Source organism: Neophocaena asiaeorientalis, unplaced genomic scaffold (genome assembly GCF_003031525.2).
Source record: "Neophocaena asiaeorientalis asiaeorientalis breed wild unplaced genomic scaffold, Neophocaena_asiaeorientalis_V1.1 scaffold43, whole genome shotgun sequence".
Classification (NCBI taxonomy): domain Eukaryota; kingdom Metazoa; phylum Chordata; class Mammalia; order Artiodactyla; family Phocoenidae; genus Neophocaena; species Neophocaena asiaeorientalis.
This window is the reverse complement of record NW_020173674.1, coordinates 2257121-2274197: the sequence shown is the minus strand read 5'-3', so window position 1 is coordinate 2274197 and position 17077 is coordinate 2257121. Positions and strand designations below refer to the sequence as shown.

The 17077-nt window shown below is 61.2% G+C and overlaps 1 protein-coding gene across 7 annotated transcripts in view; it reads left to right on the top strand.

The window, feature by feature from the left end:
- The window catches only part of CARS1 (cysteinyl-tRNA synthetase 1), a 47959-nt gene extending 31496 nt beyond the window's left edge, over positions 1-16463 (top strand). For 2 of the 7 annotated variants that reach the window (XM_024748600.1, XM_024748604.1), the window contains 14 exons: positions 1196-1308; positions 1720-1848; positions 2109-2238; positions 2324-2427; positions 2809-2906; positions 3080-3269; positions 3765-3833; positions 6101-6182; positions 11887-11967; positions 12514-12581; positions 14393-14839; positions 15042-15101; positions 15491-15574; positions 16158-16463. In XM_024748600.1, the coding sequence (XP_024604368.1) occupies positions 1196-1308; positions 1720-1848; positions 2109-2238; positions 2324-2427; positions 2809-2906; positions 3080-3269; positions 3765-3833; positions 6101-6182; positions 11887-11967; positions 12514-12581; positions 14393-14839; positions 15042-15101; positions 15491-15574; positions 16158-16292 (1790 nt within the window). In that variant the 3' untranslated portion in view covers positions 16293-16463. The other 5 variants (XM_024748601.1, XM_024748605.1, XM_024748603.1 and 2 more) reach the window with 5 other exon arrangements.
- The last annotated feature ends 614 nt before the right edge of the window (positions 16464-17077 follow it).

The window sequence follows — 17077 nt, the reverse complement described above, 5'->3', positions numbered from 1 at the left end:
AGCGGTTACCCCTGCGTTTCCAACAACATGTTAATAGCGGTTACCCCTGCGTTTCCAACAACATGTTAATAGCGGTTACCCCTGCGTTTCCAACAACATGTTAATAGCAGTTACCCCTACGTTTCCAACAACATGTTAATAGCAGTTACCCCTACGTTTCCAACAACATGTTAATAGCAGTTACCCCTGCGTTTCCAACTGTGGCACCTTTTCCTGGTTCTTGGTCGTGTTTTCCAAGTATTCTGCGCTTAGTGCCTGTTTCACCATCCCAGTCTTTGTGTTCAGCGGTGCCTCCATCTGCACTGTGTCCCTCCCAAAGTGGCCTTTTTCCAGTCATCCTGCGTTTGCAGCCTGGACAGGAGAATGAGATTCATTCCTGTTCTGGAGTTTTCCAGCAGGTGTCCTGGTGAGGCCCTCTAGGGCCTGAGTCCCGGGCAGAGGCCCCATCACCCAGCAGGCAGCCCCCACTGCCTCCCCACTCGGGGATGCCCCGCCTGCAGGCTGGGCTGACTGGTGGGTGTTCATTTTCAGGAGGCCGATGTGTCCGTGGCCCCAGCACGTGGTCTGGGGACGTCTCCCGTGGGGCTGTGGATTCCCTTTCTGGCTGGCTTCATCTGCGTTCAGCGAGTGTGGGGAGGGAGAGGGGGAGGGTCTTCCAAGGAAACGGAACTTGGCCCAGGGAGCAGTGTTCCCGTTCGCTCTTGGGGTTAGACTGGTCCATAGCCTCCTTCCCGCAGCTGCCCTGTCCTGATTTGCCACCTTCAGGCTGGGGGCGCCACACACAGCAGCCTGGTTGCCCTTACGCCCCCCAGAACCACAGCCAAGAGGCCCGCTGGGTCTTAGTACAAGATCCCGCCTACACGAGCCCGGGTCCCCGAGGCAGGCCCATGAGAACAGCGCCACACACTCTGGGCCAGGCACTGTCATTGTCCTAGACGAGGGGCCGAGGTGGGGCGGCAGTGGAGGCAGGGGGTGCGGGTCCAGGTCCAGGGGTCGTCGCCCTCGGACGCCGGCTTGTGAGGCCGTGGCTTCTGAGCTTGCGGTTAGGGCTTCGTATCTAAACCCTGGGCAACTCCAAAATCTGGTCACAGTCAACTTGAAGGAGTGCTTGACCAAGTTAACAAACAAGTACCTGAATCGTCCCTGGACCGAGACAATTCCATCCACCGAGTACCCGCCTCCCCTGTGTCCGCAGGCGACCTGAGCGTCTCGGCTGAGCGCCTCAGTGAGAAGCGGTCCCCCAGCGACTTCGCCCTCTGGAAGGCCTCCAAGCCCGGGGAGCCATCCTGGCCGTGCCCCTGGGGAAAGGTGAGCACCCGGGATGGGGCGCCCGGGCCTGGGGCCGTCACCTCCCTGCCTTCCTGGGACTTGCGTCTTCCACTGCATGGCTGGGGTGGTGGCACTGGACCGCCTTGGAGGCCCCTCTGTCCCAACAGTCTCTGACCCGGGGTACTAGGGGACGGATCCGCCCTCCGACATCCCCTGTGACAACAGTCCTGGTGGCCCAGAGCTGCGGGAAGAGGTGTCGGGAGCGGGGGATTCCTTGGCCTTCGCGAAGCTTGTTGTGACCTTTATAGCCTGGGGCCCTATTCGTCTTTTCGTGTGCGGGACTTGACCCTCGTTCCCATAGAGCTCAGGGGTTCTGAGGGTCGTGGACAGGGGAGCGAGTCCCGGCCCGTCACGGGGCGGTCACGGTGCTCACCACGTTTGGGTCCCTAGGGGCGTCCAGGGTGGCACATCGAGTGCTCGGCCATGGCAGGCACCCTCCTCGGAGCCTCAATGGACCTTCACGGAGGGGGCTTCGACCTCCGCTTCCCCCACCATGACAACGAGCTGGCGCAGTCGGAGGTAGGGGCCGAGGTCGCCGTCCTGGGCACACACGGGGGGCGGCGAGGTGCTCCCCAGCAGAGCCTGGCCTCCACGTCAGGGGCTCTGAACCGCATTACTTAGTCCAGCTCGCGTGTGAGCAGCCTGGCCCTTGGCAGCGCAGACCCGGATTCACGCCGGGCGGCACTCCTTCTGCACGTCAGGCGCCCTGAAAGCGGCCGGCACCCTCTGTCCGGCCCGCAGCGGCGCCCCTGACCCCCGCGCCCGCCCTGTCCACTCAGGCCTACTTTGAAAACGACTGCTGGGTCAGGTACTTCCTGCACACGGGCCACCTGACCATCGCCGGCTGCAAGATGTCCAAGTCGCTCAAGAACTTCATCACCATTAAAGACGCACTGAAGAAGCACTCAGGTAAAGAGGCCTGGACGCTTCTGTTGTCGGAGGCACGGGGTTGGAGCTGCTCGGGAGGTAAGGAGCCCCGCGCCTCTCTCCGCAGCCCGGCAGCTGCGCCTGGCCTTCCTCATGCACTCGTGGAAGGACGCGCTGGACTACTCGGCCAACAGCATGGAGTCGGCGCTGCAGTTTGAGAAGCTCCTGAACGTGGGTCCCGCCTCCCCGAGGCAGCTCTGGGCCAGCACAGGGGGAGGCGGTGCCTGCTCCCCACGGCCCCCAGAGGGAACGGGACGCGGCCAAGGCCACTAAGCTCTGGGGGGGAGGCCAGCTCCGCGCCACCTTCCCAAGACACCTCATGTCACGTGTGGCGCCTCTCATTCAGCCCCACCCGCTGGCTGCACCTCAGGGGCCCCCAAGGCTGAAACCGGACCCACTTGTCTCAAAGGAAAACCCTTCCCTTCACTTCCTCCACCTGTGTGACGTTCCGATCGCACCGTCAGTGGAGGCACGTCAGCAGGACGGCTCCTTCCCAGGTTTCTCTGGGATGGAAAGGTCTGAATGCTCTTAGAAGGAATTTTCATATTTTAGGAGTTTTTCTTAAACGTGAAAGACCTCCTCCGAGCCCCCGTTGAGGTAGCCGGTCAGTTTGAGAAGTGGGAAGACAAGGAAACAGAGCTGAACAAGAGGTGAGGCGGCGCCTTCTCTCTGGGGCCCACGGGCGGTCCCCGCAGCACGCCCGCCAGTGGGGAGGCTGGTGGCGCCGTCCCTCCCACTCGTGCAGAGCCACGCTCAGAACGGGCCGCCCCGGGAAGGTCGTCTGTCTGACGCCCCCCGCCTTCCTTTTCCGCTTCCCGTTCAGCTTTTACGACAAGAAGGCCGCGGTTCATGAGGCGCTCTGTGATAACGTCGACACGCGCACCGTCCTGGAGGAGATGCGGGCTCTGGTCGGCCAGTGCAACCACTACATGGCAGCACGGAAGGCCGCGAGGAGGAGGCCCAACCGCGCCCTGCTGGAGAGCGTCGCCCGGTACCTCACGCACATGCTGAAGGTGAGCCCCCTGCGACGGTGCCAGTGCGGGCCCACGGGTCACGGGAGCCACGCCGCTCTGTTCTCGGGTCCTGCCACGCCTGTGCCCGAGACAGCAAGCCCCCTGCCCCTGTCCTCGCTCCGAGCAATTTCTCCTCTTTGCCTCTGCTTATCCCCTCCTGTCTGGAGGTTTGAAAAGCACAAGGGCTTTCTCCCACAAGTGGCCCTAACATGCTGTTCACCACGCCCACCTCGTGCTAACAAGTCCCGGGTCCTCTGCAGGGGGCTCCGTGGTCCAGTGGCTCATGCTGGGAAGGGGCCGGAAGGGCAGCGGGAGCCAGACCTCGTCCTGGGTCAGGTGCGGGGGCACCCAGGCCTAGGTTTCCGTCTCTCCCCACCCGGCAAGGCCGTCGGCACTTCGGCCCGCCCCTCCCGGGCGCAGCGGCGTGTTTCGAGGACCGGTCCCCACCTGCCACCTCTCAGGACCTCCTGTCCTGCATGCCTCTTTCTTCTCTAGATCTTCGGGGCCATAGAAGAGGAAAGCTCCCTGGGTTTCCCCGTCGGAGGACCTGGAACCAGCCTCAATGTGAGTAAAGCACACCTGGGCCCAGAGAAGCTCCCTGCTGGCCGCCCCGCCAATTTGGTGTTCCCTCCTGGGGCGTCTGAGACCAGCAGTAGGTCCCAGCCTGCCCTGGGCCCTCCAGCCTGAGCCCCACGTGGCCGAGTCTCGGCCTGGCTGGGGAGTTGGGCACAGTCCGCCCCCGTCCTCACCACCAGCTGTGTTGTCTTTGTGAGCTCAGTCCCAGGAGACCAGGCTGCACGGGCCAGTCCTCAGCCCCCAAGCATCTGAGCCATAGCCACGGGGCATCATCACGGCCATGGGCATCACTACGGCCATAGGGCGTCAGGAGTCCCGCGCCCGCGTTTCCCGGCATGCGTGCACCTGTAGGCAGACAACATGTGGAACCGTCTGTCCAGTGGGTCCGTGCAAGTGAGAAAACTCGCCAGTGGTTGTTGGTGTCTCCTTCGAACTTGGCATCCGGGCAGACACATGGTTTCTGCTGCGGGAGGAACATCACGTAGGACAGGCACACACTCAGGTTCATCTGAGACGCGCTGGCCCTCCTCCCCTGGTCGGGAACGCTCTTTAAGTATTTGGTTAGAAGGCACACGTAATGCTACACGTAACGGGTCAAGTCCAAAGTAAAAAGGCAAAACCTTTTAAAAGTCCTGTTACCCAGTGAGGGACGGCGTGAGGCACTCTCTCCTGCGGACGGAGATTAGGGGTGTTTCCCCAGGAGCTGACTTGCACCCCAGGAAACAGAATGCCAGGCCCTGTCCCCGGGCCCCTTGCCAGCCTTGGAAGTGGCTGTTGCTATGGTACTTGGTGCTTTTTAGGAAGGAAACCCACGCGGTTGCTTTGTTTTCTCGTGCAAGCAATCCTAGACGTGTATTTTTTTTAAGGAGAAACACACGCTAGAAACACCTTGGAAGGAAGTCTGCCTTTGAGCTTTAAAAAAATGTGTCCAGGGCTTCCCTGGTGGCGCAGTGGTTGAGAGTCTGCCTGCCGATGCAGGGGGCGTGGGTTCGTGCCCCGGTCCAGGAGGATCCCACGTGCCGTGGAGCGGCTGGGCCCGTGAGCCATGGCCGCTGAGCCTCTGCGGCGGTGAGAGGCCCGCGTACCACAAAAATAAAAAATAAAAAAAATGCGTCCAGCATCGGATGCCTGGTGTTTCTGGCCCCCAAGCCTCCTCCACCCACCCTTTGAAAACAGCTGCCTGGAATAAGCGGCCCCGAGAAGCGTGGTGGGTGCCGGCTGGGCCGAAGGACAGGCCCGAAGTCACGCCTTTCAGAGTTCACGGCTTTACTTCCAGACCTGCATGGTTTTAGGAGCGGGTCTTGAACCACCTAGTACTGAGCGGTCTACAGCGTGTGCTGGGGTAGTGTAGTCGGCTGGGCCGCTGGGGGTGCCGGCCTGAGACCCTCCTCCAGGCCGACCTCAGGCACGCTGGCCAGCTCCCCGCAGCGAGGCTCCCCTGCGGCCGTGTGCGTGTGTGGGCGGGTAGGCGTGTCCTCAGCCCACGCGCAAGATTGGGCCTGAAGCGGCTTAGGCCGTGCTGAGGGCTTGACGGTCTCACCAGCCTTTGCATTTAATCGTTGGGATTTTGGTCACTGAGCTGCACGGAGGCACGGAGTCTAGTGGAAAAATATGGTAGATGTAACAAAAAAGGTTTTCCATAAAATTGTTATTTCTCTGGTTTGGATTCGCCCTCTTGGGTTTTCCTTTTCCAGTGGGCTTTGCGTCCCATGGCCACCTCTGAGTCACCGCGGGTGGTTCAGTGTTGCGCAGACGTGAGGGTGCGTGTGGACAGCAGACAGTTGATGGTACACAGGCGTGTGTGTGGCCTCAGGTCGGACCAAGCACAGCCGGGCTCTGTGGTGCCGGCCCCAGTGGAAGGGAGGCCCCAGCACAGGAGGAACGGCCTCAGCCTCAGAAAACCATCCCTCCTGGGAACGCCCAGCGTCACCTTAGGGACAGGCTTTTAACAGCCGTGTCTGCCTGAGACAAAGGAGCTCCTGTGAGCCACTGGGCGGGGCCGCCCACAGGACTCAGTTCGCTGGGGGGAAGGGGACCCTCTTACTGTGCTGTCCGCGCCACCGCGCGGGACGCCCCCGTGTCCGTGAGCCGACCGTCGGGGATGGGCACGCGCACCCTGGATGCAGGTCACAACGGGGCGTCCGCCAGCCACACGTCCCTTGGCAGCCCTGCCCTGCGGCGCGTGTACTGGGCTCTGTCCTTCATAAACACGAGGGTGGCTGGTCTCTCGGTGACCCAAAATGTTCTTTCCGCAGCTCGAGCCCACAGTCATGCCGTATCTGCAGGTGTTGTCGGAGTTCCGGGAAGGAGTGCGAAGGGTCGCCCGTGAGCACAGAGGTGAGGCCGTCACGCGCTCCGTGGCCTGGGCACGCCTGGCCGGTCCTCTGCTGCACGTTGTCCTGGGTGTTGTAGGTGATGAGCAGCATCCCTGGCCTCTGATCACTAGATCCAGGGACACCCCCCGCCCCAGTCAAGTCCTGGTAGCCACACACACGTCTAGACGCCAAGTGCCCCTACGGTCAGGGCAGCCGAGCAGAGCCTGGGGACACTGTGAGGGGCCAGCGTTTCCTCACCTCTTTTGTTTGTGGTGACTCGGTTCTGCTCTCTGGGGCGTCCGCAGGGTGAGGACTGGAGGTGTCCTTGTCCCTGCCCTGCAGAGGCTCTGTGGTGACTGCACAGCCTCTGCTGGGGACAGTTCTAGGTTCTGCTCGGGGCCTCGCCAGCGGCCCTGGGGACTTGGGATGAGCTGGGATCAAACGTGTTGTCTTTGGGGCCAGTTTTGAGCAGTTGTTAAGCGGGCGGTGAGTGGCCTCAGGCAGGCAGTCTGCTTCTTACTGTGGTGGTCTGGACTCACAAATGACCACCACGGCTAAAACTGACCTTGCAAGGTTCCGGGCCTGGTCCAGCTGCTGTCCTCATGTTGCTTCTTTAATGTTCGTGATTCGACAGAGGTGGGCAGCGAAGCCCCTGGAAGGTAGAGGCCTTGCCTGGGGTCACATGGGGGTCGGGGCAGACCCCCACTGTCGTCGCCTGGTGTGCTGTGCCCCCCCCAGTACCCTGTGTGATGAGAAGTCATACCTGGAGCTCATCCGGGTGGGGCCTCCCAAGGGTGGAGCCAGCAGAGGCCAGATAGGCGGTCAGGGAGCCTCCAGGGGAGCTATGCGTCAGTGGGGAGTGGGCAGGCCCCGGGGTGGGGCGGGAGCTGGCCGGGGCCTGTCCCAGGGCCAGCAGAGCAGGGGGGCTCTACCGACAGAGAAGAAAGAAGCAGTTTCTCCTTTAGTGCCCACAGTCCATTTGGCCAGAGAGCTCAGGCCTGGCCAGCAGGGATGTGGAGTGTGGGTGTGTGACCAGGAGAGGCTTGGGAAATTGGGAAGAAGTTAGAAGGGCCGGGACGGGCACATGGTCAGAATGGGAGACCGGCAGGGCGTCAGGAGCCTCTCTGCCACTGGAGAGATGGTAGCCATTAGCTGTCGTCGTTTTTTTATTGTGGTTAAATATACACAGTGTAGGAGTTACCACCTCAACCATTTCTAAGTGTAAAGTTCAGTGGCCTTCAGTAATTCACATTGTTTTGAACCATCACCCCCATCCATCTCTAGAACTCCCCGTTAAACACTCACTCCCCTCCCCTCCCCCAACCCCTCATCCCCACCATCTACTTTCTGTCTCTGTGGGTGTGACTCCTCCAGGGACCTCATGTGAGTGGAATCAGACAGCATTTGTCCTTCTGCGTCTCGCTTATCTCACTGAGCGTAACGTCCTCAGGTTCATCCACGTTGTAGCTTGGGTCAGGATTCCCTTCCTTTTTTTTTTAAATTTATTTATTTATTTTTGGCTGCCCCGGGTCTTGGTTGCTGCACGCGGACTTTTCTCTAGTTGAGGCGAGCGCGGGCTACTCTTCGTTGCGGTGTGCAGGGTTCTCGTTGCGGTGGCTTCTCTTGTTGCAGAGCACGGGCTCTAGGCACACGGGCTTCGGTAGTTGTTGCACGCGGGCTCGGGAGGTGTGGCTCACGGGCTCTAGAGTGCAGGCTCAGTAGTTGTGGCACGCGGGCTTAGTTGCTCTGCGGCATGTGGGGTCTTCCCGGACCAGGGCTCGAACCTGTGTCCCCTGCATTGGCAGGCGGATTCTTAACCACTGTGCCCTTCCAGGGAAGCCTCTCCCTTGCTTTTTAAGGCTGAGTAACATTCCATTGTGTGGATGGACCATATTTTGCTCATCTGTTCATCTGTGGATGGATCCCGTCTCCTTTTGTATCATCTCCAAGCCTGCGCCCGACAAGGTCTCCCTGCTCACTGCCCATCTGTTTTCCACTCCCGTGTCACAGCCCCGCCCCACAGTAACCAGCCCTGATGGATGCAGGCTGCCCCGCCCTGAGCCTTGTGGCTCTGTGGACAGTACACACGGGGAAGGGTGCGGACCGCAGTTGCAGGGTACGGGGAGGTGCTGGCAGGGGCGTCCAGCAGATGGCCACACAGAGACACGCTCCTTCCCCTCTAGAGCCTGGAGTCAGAGCCCCTTGGCATCTGCGGGGCTGTGAGGTCCCCGGGGCTAGCACGCTTTGCCAGGTGCCCTGGGAAGGTCACTACCTTGGCCCACGTCCAGGGAAACCTGTTTTCCTTTGCTGGGCTCCGTCGTGGTGGTGCAGCTGCTTCCTTCCAGAAGGGGCCCTGCCAGCCACCGGCCGCCCCATCTCTGTGCACCCACCACTGGGAGCCGGTCCACACAGATCCGCCCATCCCCACTGCTGTCCCAGTGCCTCTTCTCCACAGGGCAGCCTCCGCTCCTGTCTGGGCCTTGCATGAGGTTCCATCCCAGCCCCAGATTCAGTAGCCGCAACTTCAGACCCGGATCTGCACAGCATTGGGAAGACCCCAAAAGCCTTGGCTTCACTCCTGCTGGTATGGCAGGTGGGCGGGGTGGGGGACAGCATCTTCTGTCTCCATGTACGGGCTTCTCCCCCCACCCGACCCTGGAGGCAAGCTCCCCGTCTGTGCTCTTCTTTTAAGGTTGCATTAGCTGTTCTGAGACCTTTGTTCCATATGTTTAAGAGTTGGTTTATTGAATTCCTCGAAAATATCCAACTGGGGTTTTCCCTTTAAACAAAAATAACTTACTGAAGTGGAACTCGCGTAACGTAAGCCTGGCCGTTTTAAAGTGAACCATTCAGTGGCGCTGAGCGCCTTCCCAGCGTTGTGCGGCCACCGTCTCCTTCGGGTCCCAGCATGTTTCCACCCTCCAGGGTCACGCCGCCTGCCCCAGCCCCTGGCAGCCACCAACCTGTGTTCTGTCTCTGGATTGACCTGTTCTGGGCATTTCACATAAATGGAGCCCCACAGTGTGTGACCTCTTGTCTCTGGCTTCTCAGCAGAATGTTTTCGGGGTTGTCCACACTGTAGCCTGTGGCGATGCTTCATTTTTTTTTAGGGCAGAATAATCACCAGATACGTATACCGCTTCCGTTTATCCATTCAGCCGTTGATGGGTGTTTGGACTGTTTGCACCTTTGGTGAACAGGGCTGCTGTGAATATGCATGTGTAAGCATCGGATTGGGTCCCTGTTGTAGTTGTTTTGGGTACACACTTAGGAGAGGAATTGTGGGATCATACGGTAATTCTGCGTTTAACTTTTTCAAGACCCACCAAAGTGTTTTGCATGGTAGCTGAACCATTATGTGTTCCCACCAGCGGTGCACACGAGGGTTCCGATTTCGCCACATTCTTGTCAGCCCCTTTTATTTTCTGTTTATTTTTGTTAATAGCCGTCTGGTGGGTGTGAAGGGGAATCTCATTGCGGCTTTGATTTGCATTTTCCCTGATGAGTAGTGACGACGAGCTGCTTGGCCGTCTGAACCTCTCCTTTGGAGAGTTGTCTATTCAGGCCCTTTGCTCGGTTTTTTTTGTTTGTTTTTTTTAATAATTTTTTAAAATAAATTATTTATTTTTATTTATTTATTTTTGGCTGCGTTTTTTGGGTATTTGTTGCTGCGCGCAGGCTTTCTCTAGTTGCACTGAGCGGGGGCTGCTCTTCGTTGCAGTGTGCGGGCTTCTCATTGCGGTGGCTTCTCTTGCTGCGGAGCACGGGCTCGGGCTCTAGGTGTGTGGGCTTCAGTAGCTGTGGTGCACGGACTTAGTTGCTCTGCGTCATGTGGGATCTTCCCGGACCAGGGCTCGAACTCCTGTCCCCTGCATTGGCAGGCGGATTCCTAACCACTGCACCATCAGGGAAGTCCCCCTTTGCTCATTTTTATTTGGGTCATTTGTCTTATTGAGCTGTAGGAGCTCTTTCTTTATTGTGGGTACTAGACCCTCTTCAGAAATGTAAGTCGGGAGAGGGTGGAAGAGAAAGCCGGCTCCTAAAGTGCGAAAAAGGTTTGGAAGGAAATCCCGGGGGCAAGTTTGAGCTCCGTGGACCAGAGCAGGCCTCAGATGGAGGTGAGGGTCGCTCTCTCAGCCTTGTGGAGGCCATCTAGAGGATGGCGCCTGAGGGGCCCCAGGGAGGGGTGTCTCTCCCCTGGGGGTATGGCGGGGAGGCGGGGTTGGGCCTGAGGGTGTGGAGGGGAGTTGGTGGCAATGATGGCAGGGCCAGCCTGCTTCCCTTCCCGTTACGGTGAGCAAGCATCCGTTGGGCACTTGCCTGGGCAAGTGCCCTGGGGTCTCCTCAGGGCTCGGGGGGGACCCGTCTGAGCAAGGGGCCCCGAGGGGCAGAATGAGGGGAGGGACCAGATACAAAGGGCCTCGTCCCACCAGCCCTGTTGCGGGGCTGGAACGGGGCTTTTCCTTGACTGGCGTTGGGAAGCGGGAGACTGTGCGTCACGCTGCACGTGTGGCTGGGGCTCGGGCATCCCCTGAGATGTGTGGGGCATCGTCCATTCATTCATTCACCCGTGAGTGGACTTGTGGGGCACCGGAACAGTGCTGCGGGAGCACCCTGGGTTCTGGGGACACAGTGGAGACAGGACAGGTGAGTGAGTGACCACATGGGCCGTGGTCAGTGCTGCGGGGAGGGACAGCGCAGGGCGGGAGGGGTCTGCTTTGCTGGCACCAGCAGGAGTTCCCACTGGCCCAGTTCCTAGCCCAAAGCTGAATCTGCTTCACCCTGAGGTCAGGGTCTCAGAGCTGGAATGTCCGGGTGAGCCTCTCCTGACGTCTGCACAATCATGTTTAGTTGGGGTTGAGCCCATATGGGCTCTTCAAGCCCAAGTACAAACGGGCTGGCCTCTCCCTGGTCTGGCTGGGCATCAGACACCCTGGGCGCCGTCCGTGATGGCCGTTACAGGACTCTCCCAGGCTCCCCCGAGCTCCTGGGCCTTCACCGGCCCTAACCAGGTGGTGCAGAGGTTAACACTGTCCAGACTTGAAGGGCCCGTCCCGTCAGGCCCAGAGGCCACGCCAGCCGTCTGCTCAGCTCTGCCCACTCTGGCTGCTTCGTGTGTGCCGTCTCTCCTGGAAGAGGCGCTTCAAAGCCAGTGGGCCGGCCAGGCTCCCCGGGCCGCTGCCCGTTCAAGCCCAGCTCTGGGTGGCCACTTCCCTCGGCTGGGGCGAGGCTGGCCAGGAGCGCCGGTGCCCAAGGCAGAGTGTCGCTGAGGTGGGGCGTGGGTCCCACCCCCAGGCCTTTGGCCCCTTCTGATCCCTTGCTGGGCTGGGGCCCTGGACGGCGGGATGCGGCCGCCTCTCTCAGGATCGCCTTGCCAGGGCCGCGGGGGCTTGGCGCTCCCAAGCGCCTTCCCGAGTGACCGGGGAGCTCAGTCCTGTGCAGCAGAACCCTAGCGCCCCTGGGCCTGCCACCCGCAGGGCTCTCCCCGGTCCGCGCGCCTCTGCGGTCAGTGCCCGCCTCTAAGCAGCGCCCTGAGCCGGTGCACAGACCACGGGTCCAGGGGCTGCTCTGGGCTCACCAGTGGCCGCGACGTCTGTGTCTCGGCTTCTCCTGCGTCTGTGGCCAGTGGAATAGCCTGGCCCCTCCAGAGGCACGGGGGGGTGGCTCTTCCGTGGGGCCCGGGCGTTTCCGGGCCCAGTGGACCGAACTGCTTCCTCTGTCCACAGTCCCCGAGGTCCTGCAGCTCAGCGATGCCTTGCGGGACGACATCCTGCCTGAGCTGGGGGTGCGGTTTGAAGACCATGAAGGTGGGTCCTCTGGGCGTGACACCGGGTCAGGGGAGGGACACAGGGTGGAGATTGCTTTTGAGAGGAAGAACTCCGGGACGGGTCCGAGGACGCTTCGCCTTTTACGTGGTGAACCCCCCGTGATGCGTGGTCCTGGGGGACCTGTAGTTGTACCTTCTTGGGCATCACTGCCAGCACCTCCTCTCCTGCGGCCTGACTGCCCGGCGGCCCTGTTTTTGCGGGGCCACTGGCCGCCTTTTCTCGTGGCCTGTCACTTGGGAGGCAGCCTGTGTCATGTGGATTGTCAGCAAGTTTCACAGCTTGTGTTTCGACGTGGTGGGAGTTTGGGCTGCATGGAAAATTATTGGATTTTAAACACTCAGATGAATGTCTTATTTTATGACTCCTGGGTGCTTGGTCTCGAGCAGCAAGGCCTCCCCACAGCACAATTAACATTTGACCTGTGCGAGCAGGAAGGAGGCCCCGGCTTCTCTCGGGTGCCCTGTGGGCGGGAGTGGTGTGGGCCGTACTGGGCTTGGCCTCGTCTCACGGCTGTTGGCCTTTCAGGACTGCCCACTGTGGTCAAGTTGGTGGACAGAGATACCTTACTGAGAGAGAGAGAAGAGAAGAAAAGGGTGAGTAAAACCACAGTGACCTGAGCTGGGTGTTTTGTTTTTTGTTTTAAGTTGTTCTTCTTCTTATTATTATTATTTTTTTTTATTGGCTGTGTTTGGTCTTCATTGCTGCGCGCGGGCTTTTCTCTAGTTGCAGCAAGCGGGGGCTGCTCTTTGTTGCGGTGTGCGGGCTTCTCATTGCAGTGGCTTCTCTTGTTGCGGAGCACGGGCTCTAGGCGCACGGGCTTCAGTAGTTGTGGCTCCTGGGCTCTAGAGCGCAGGCTCAGTAGTTGTGGCGCACGGGCTTGGTTGCTCCGCGGCATGTGGGATCTTCCCGGACCAGGGGTCGAACCCGTGTCCCCTGCACTGGCAGGCGGACTCTCAACCACTGCGCCACCAGGGAACTCCCTGAGCTGGGTGTTCATTGAAAATGTAAATATCACTGGAGTTTATATATTTCACCTTTAGAAGTTGGCATTTATACTCTTAGTAAAAAGTGCCAACGTTTATAAACGTCAGGAGGAAGGACGAGATAGGTAACTACTGGGCGATTTTGTAACAACAACAACGAGATCCAGCTTCTGATGAAGGACCCGGGGTACAAGGGAAGACTTGTCACCTCTGGGAAACCGCGAAGCTGACAGGTGTGGCCATACCTCGCTCTCACCCGAAGTGGTCTCTCCCCGTCCCTGGGGTTGAATGTGTCACAGTCACACCTCCACCCACTCCCGCCCCCAGCACCGTCCTTCTCACGCCTCAGATGTTACTACACCTCCGTGAGCAGAGCTGAGCCAGGGACTCCGTGAAGTGGGACAGTCCCTGCTCTCGGGGACCTCAATGTGCCATAGAAAGAGAGAGGCAGGAACAGACGCAGTGCCTGTCAGATCTGCTGGGCACAGCTCGCTGGGTGCAGGGCCCGAGAGGCCTTAAGAAGAAACCCCAGGGAGAGGAGTTTGGGAGGCTGGGTGGGAAGGGGCCTCGACAGGTGTCCACAAGGAGAACTGACGGGTGGGTGGGTGGTCAGGGAGCAGAGCGGTGAGGCTGGCCCGGGGCTGCGCTGGGCGTCGGGGACGCTGGTGTGGAGGCCAGGAGGGGCCGAGCATGAGAATTAAGGAGCCCGGGTGCCGGGGAAGGTCTGGCTGGAGTCAGGCTGGTGCGAGGTTACGGGAGCTGGGCTTTGACCCCAGTCCAGGCCCTTCTTGGCCGCTCCCCCGCCTTTCCATCCCGTTCGGTCACCCCCGCTGGCGTCACGTCCCCTGGGTCGGGTTCTCCCCATCCTTGGACACCGCAGCGTGTGGGCCGCCCCGGCCCTTCCCCGGAGGTGACGTGGGGCTCACTCCCGCTCTCCCCCCAGGCGGCCCGGGGCGTAAAGACAGGGCAGTGAACTTGCATCAGGCACCCCTGCCCATGTCTTCACTGGCCGTAAGGCCTTGGCGGGAGGGATTTGCCATACACTTTCCCTCTGGTAGCTCGAGTTTCCAGCCGAGGGAATCCCACCCCAACCCCCGTGTGTGGAGGCGCCTGGGACCACGGCCTTGTAGGCTGTCTTCTGCTCCCCCAGCGGGATAAGCACCTCCGGTCTCTAAGTGGAAAAGCAAAAGCCCTCAGCACCCGTCTCCCCACCTCCCAAGCTCCGTGCCGGGTCCCTCTTCCTCCGTCCACCCTCAGCCCCTCCTGCTCTGCTCAGGTTCTCCGGTGACAAGGCGCATCCTGGGGCGGCCCCGCCCTTGACCCCTGCTCTCTGGGACCCTCCCTTTACTTCCCCCACTGCACTGCCTGCATTTCCCGCCTCTCTGGCGTCCCGCCACCCAGGTGACCTCACCCCGTCCCAGGGTCCCTCTGCCACCTGTGTGCCTGTGACCGCCGATTCTCTCTGGCCCAGACTCCTGTGTCCAGCCGCCTACCTGAGGGCTCCGCTTGGCCAGGAAGCACCCGAAACCCAAGACATCCAAGAGGGAACGCGTGACCTTCATTCCCCAAACCCATTCCTCCTTCCTATCTGGGGCACACGCTGTCCACATGGTGGCCCGAGCCCAAACCTCCCGAGGCAGCCTCAGGCCCCTCCTCACGGGCACCCAGCCCAGCCCCCAGGCCCTCCCTCCCTCCCTGCCTCCTGCCCGGACGCTGCCTGCCTGGTGGGAAGTGGGCTCTGGCCCCCACCCGTCTCCTCCAGCCAGCCCCCCTCCCGCCCTCCCCAGGTGCCCGGGCCCCTCGGGGTTGGCCCTCGCTGTGCTGTCCCTGGTCCCGCACCCGACTGCAGCCCCCCTGCTGCCGGGCAGGTCTGGTCCTTTCTTCACGTTGGTTGCGCTGCAGGTGACCTCACGCGTGGTGTCCAGTCACCGCCCCGCATCGAGAGCAGGGCTGGGTCAGAGCCCAGCTCACAGGGATGGGCGGGGGGACGGCAGGGAGCTTGTCCTGTCCCTCTCCCACCCAAGAGGGGCCTGGGCAGCTCCAGCTCACGGGGCGTTTGCTGTCCCCCAGGCTGAGGAAGAAAAGAGAAGAAAGAAAGAGGAGGCCGCCAGGAAGAGACAAGAGCAGGAAGTAACGTCTGCTCGGGGGCGGGCTCCTGGCGGAAACGCACTTTGACCCCATGCCCTACCCCCCTGTGCCTCCTTGGGGCCCAGCCGGGCGCCCCCTCTGCCTCCGTCCCCAGCGGTGGCCCCTCACACAGTGCCCCAGGGAGGCCGGGAGCCCTGGGCAGGGACAGACGTGGCCGCGAGCTCCAGGACGGCTTCTGTGGCCTTGATCCTGCTGTGCTGTGTGCACGGCCGTCCCCCTGTTTCTGCAGAAAACACCTGGCTCCCTCCTTTCACTTCCCTCTGCCCAGCCATTGCTCCCTGAACCTGGGGGCTGGGGTGGGAGCCGACACGGGGTCACGGGCGTGGGTCCCCACGCGGGCTCGGAGCAGCGACCCCATGTCTGTGTTCCAGGCGGCAAGGCTGGCCAAGATGAAGGTTCCGCCCAGCGAGATGTTCTTGTCAGAAAGCGACAAGTATTCCAAGTTCGATGAAAACGTAAGAAATCCTTTCTTTCTTTTCAGAACATTGTTAGACCATTAAATTGGGATGACAGGGGTTTTCAAACTTGGCTGAGAAGATTCTCTGTCCAGGGTGCTGTCTGCAGGAAGGCGGGCTTATGTGGGGCTGTTTCAGGTCCAGCATGTGCCGCCCAGTACCCAGGGCCGCCCCTCCCTCACCGCGGCCCAGCGGCTCTGGTGCCGGGCATCGTGGCCTGGGCCGGTTGATGGGTTTGCAGGGACTCACCCCACAGACGATCCAGAAGGGCCATGGCACAGGTGTGCCCATTGCTCCAGGGGCTCTTCAGCGTGGCTACTCATGGCCGCTTGGCCTTGAGACCCTCAGGCCTCCCTCACTGGTCTTGTACATATTTGCTCGTATCAGAACCATGTCGACCCTGGTGGGGAACGGTGCCCCTCACCCCTCAGGCAGGGGGGCACACCAGGATGGTCGCTTCCCAGAGGCTAGCACAGGCACCTCGGAGCAGTGCGCTGGGTCCAGAGCATGGCGGGGAGTGGATGCCGGGCAGGCGGACCGGCCTGGTCAGTGGGCGGTGACCGCCCGTGCTCTCGCCTTTCAGGGTCTGCCCACACACGACACGGAAGGCAAAGAGCTGAGCAAAGGGCAGGCCAAGAAGCTGAAGAAGCTCTTCGAGGCCCAGGAAAAGCTGCACCAGGAATACCTGGAGCTGGTTCAGAATGGAAGCGTCCCGTGAAGGCGGGGCCGAGGCTCCACACCGCCCCGGGGGCACCAGCTCCCCGCCCCGGGGACTCTGCCGCCCGCGCGTCTACAGTGCTCCTCGGGGCCTAAGTTAAGGGTTCTGTCCGGAGGGGGCTGGGCCACCTCTGGCTCTGAAACGTCAGCAATAAAGTCTTCCCAACGCGAGGCCGGGCTCTGTCTGCCGTCACCCTGCACGGTCAGCGCGCGAGGGGGCCGGCCGGGCTGCGCGGTCAGCAGGTCACAGCACGGGAGCTCAGGCCACTGAGCGGCTCAGCCGAGGACTGTCCCCCCCGCCCCCCGCCCCTGCCCCCGTGCAGATGGCTATCGGCTAATCTCTGGTGTGTAGGCGCATTAGGAGGCATTTGAGTAGGAAAAAGACAGGCTCAAGCTGGCAGAGCCCGCTGGCGCCTCACACAAAGGCTGCTCGGCCGGGTGCCCGGGTCCTGCTGGGTCAGCTCGGCGCCCTGTCTCCGCAGCGATTCCGCGGGCGGGCGGGCCGGCTCAGCACGGCTGGCGATGCGATGGGAGGAGGGGGGATCTCAGCAGCACAGGGCAGCGATGTCCCCACCAGGAGAGCGTGTCCTCACCAGCCTGCTCTCGCATTCTTACTCCCGGGGCTGAGAATCCCCACCTGAGCTCCAGGCCTGGATGGAGCAGGGTGGCAGCGAGCCGGGACCGGCTCCACCTGCAGAGGTGCGGGGCTGGGTCAGATCCGCGAGAACCGGCGATGGAGCCCTCGGGGCTGGGAGACGCCATCCAGGTCTCGATCGTGGCGATGGC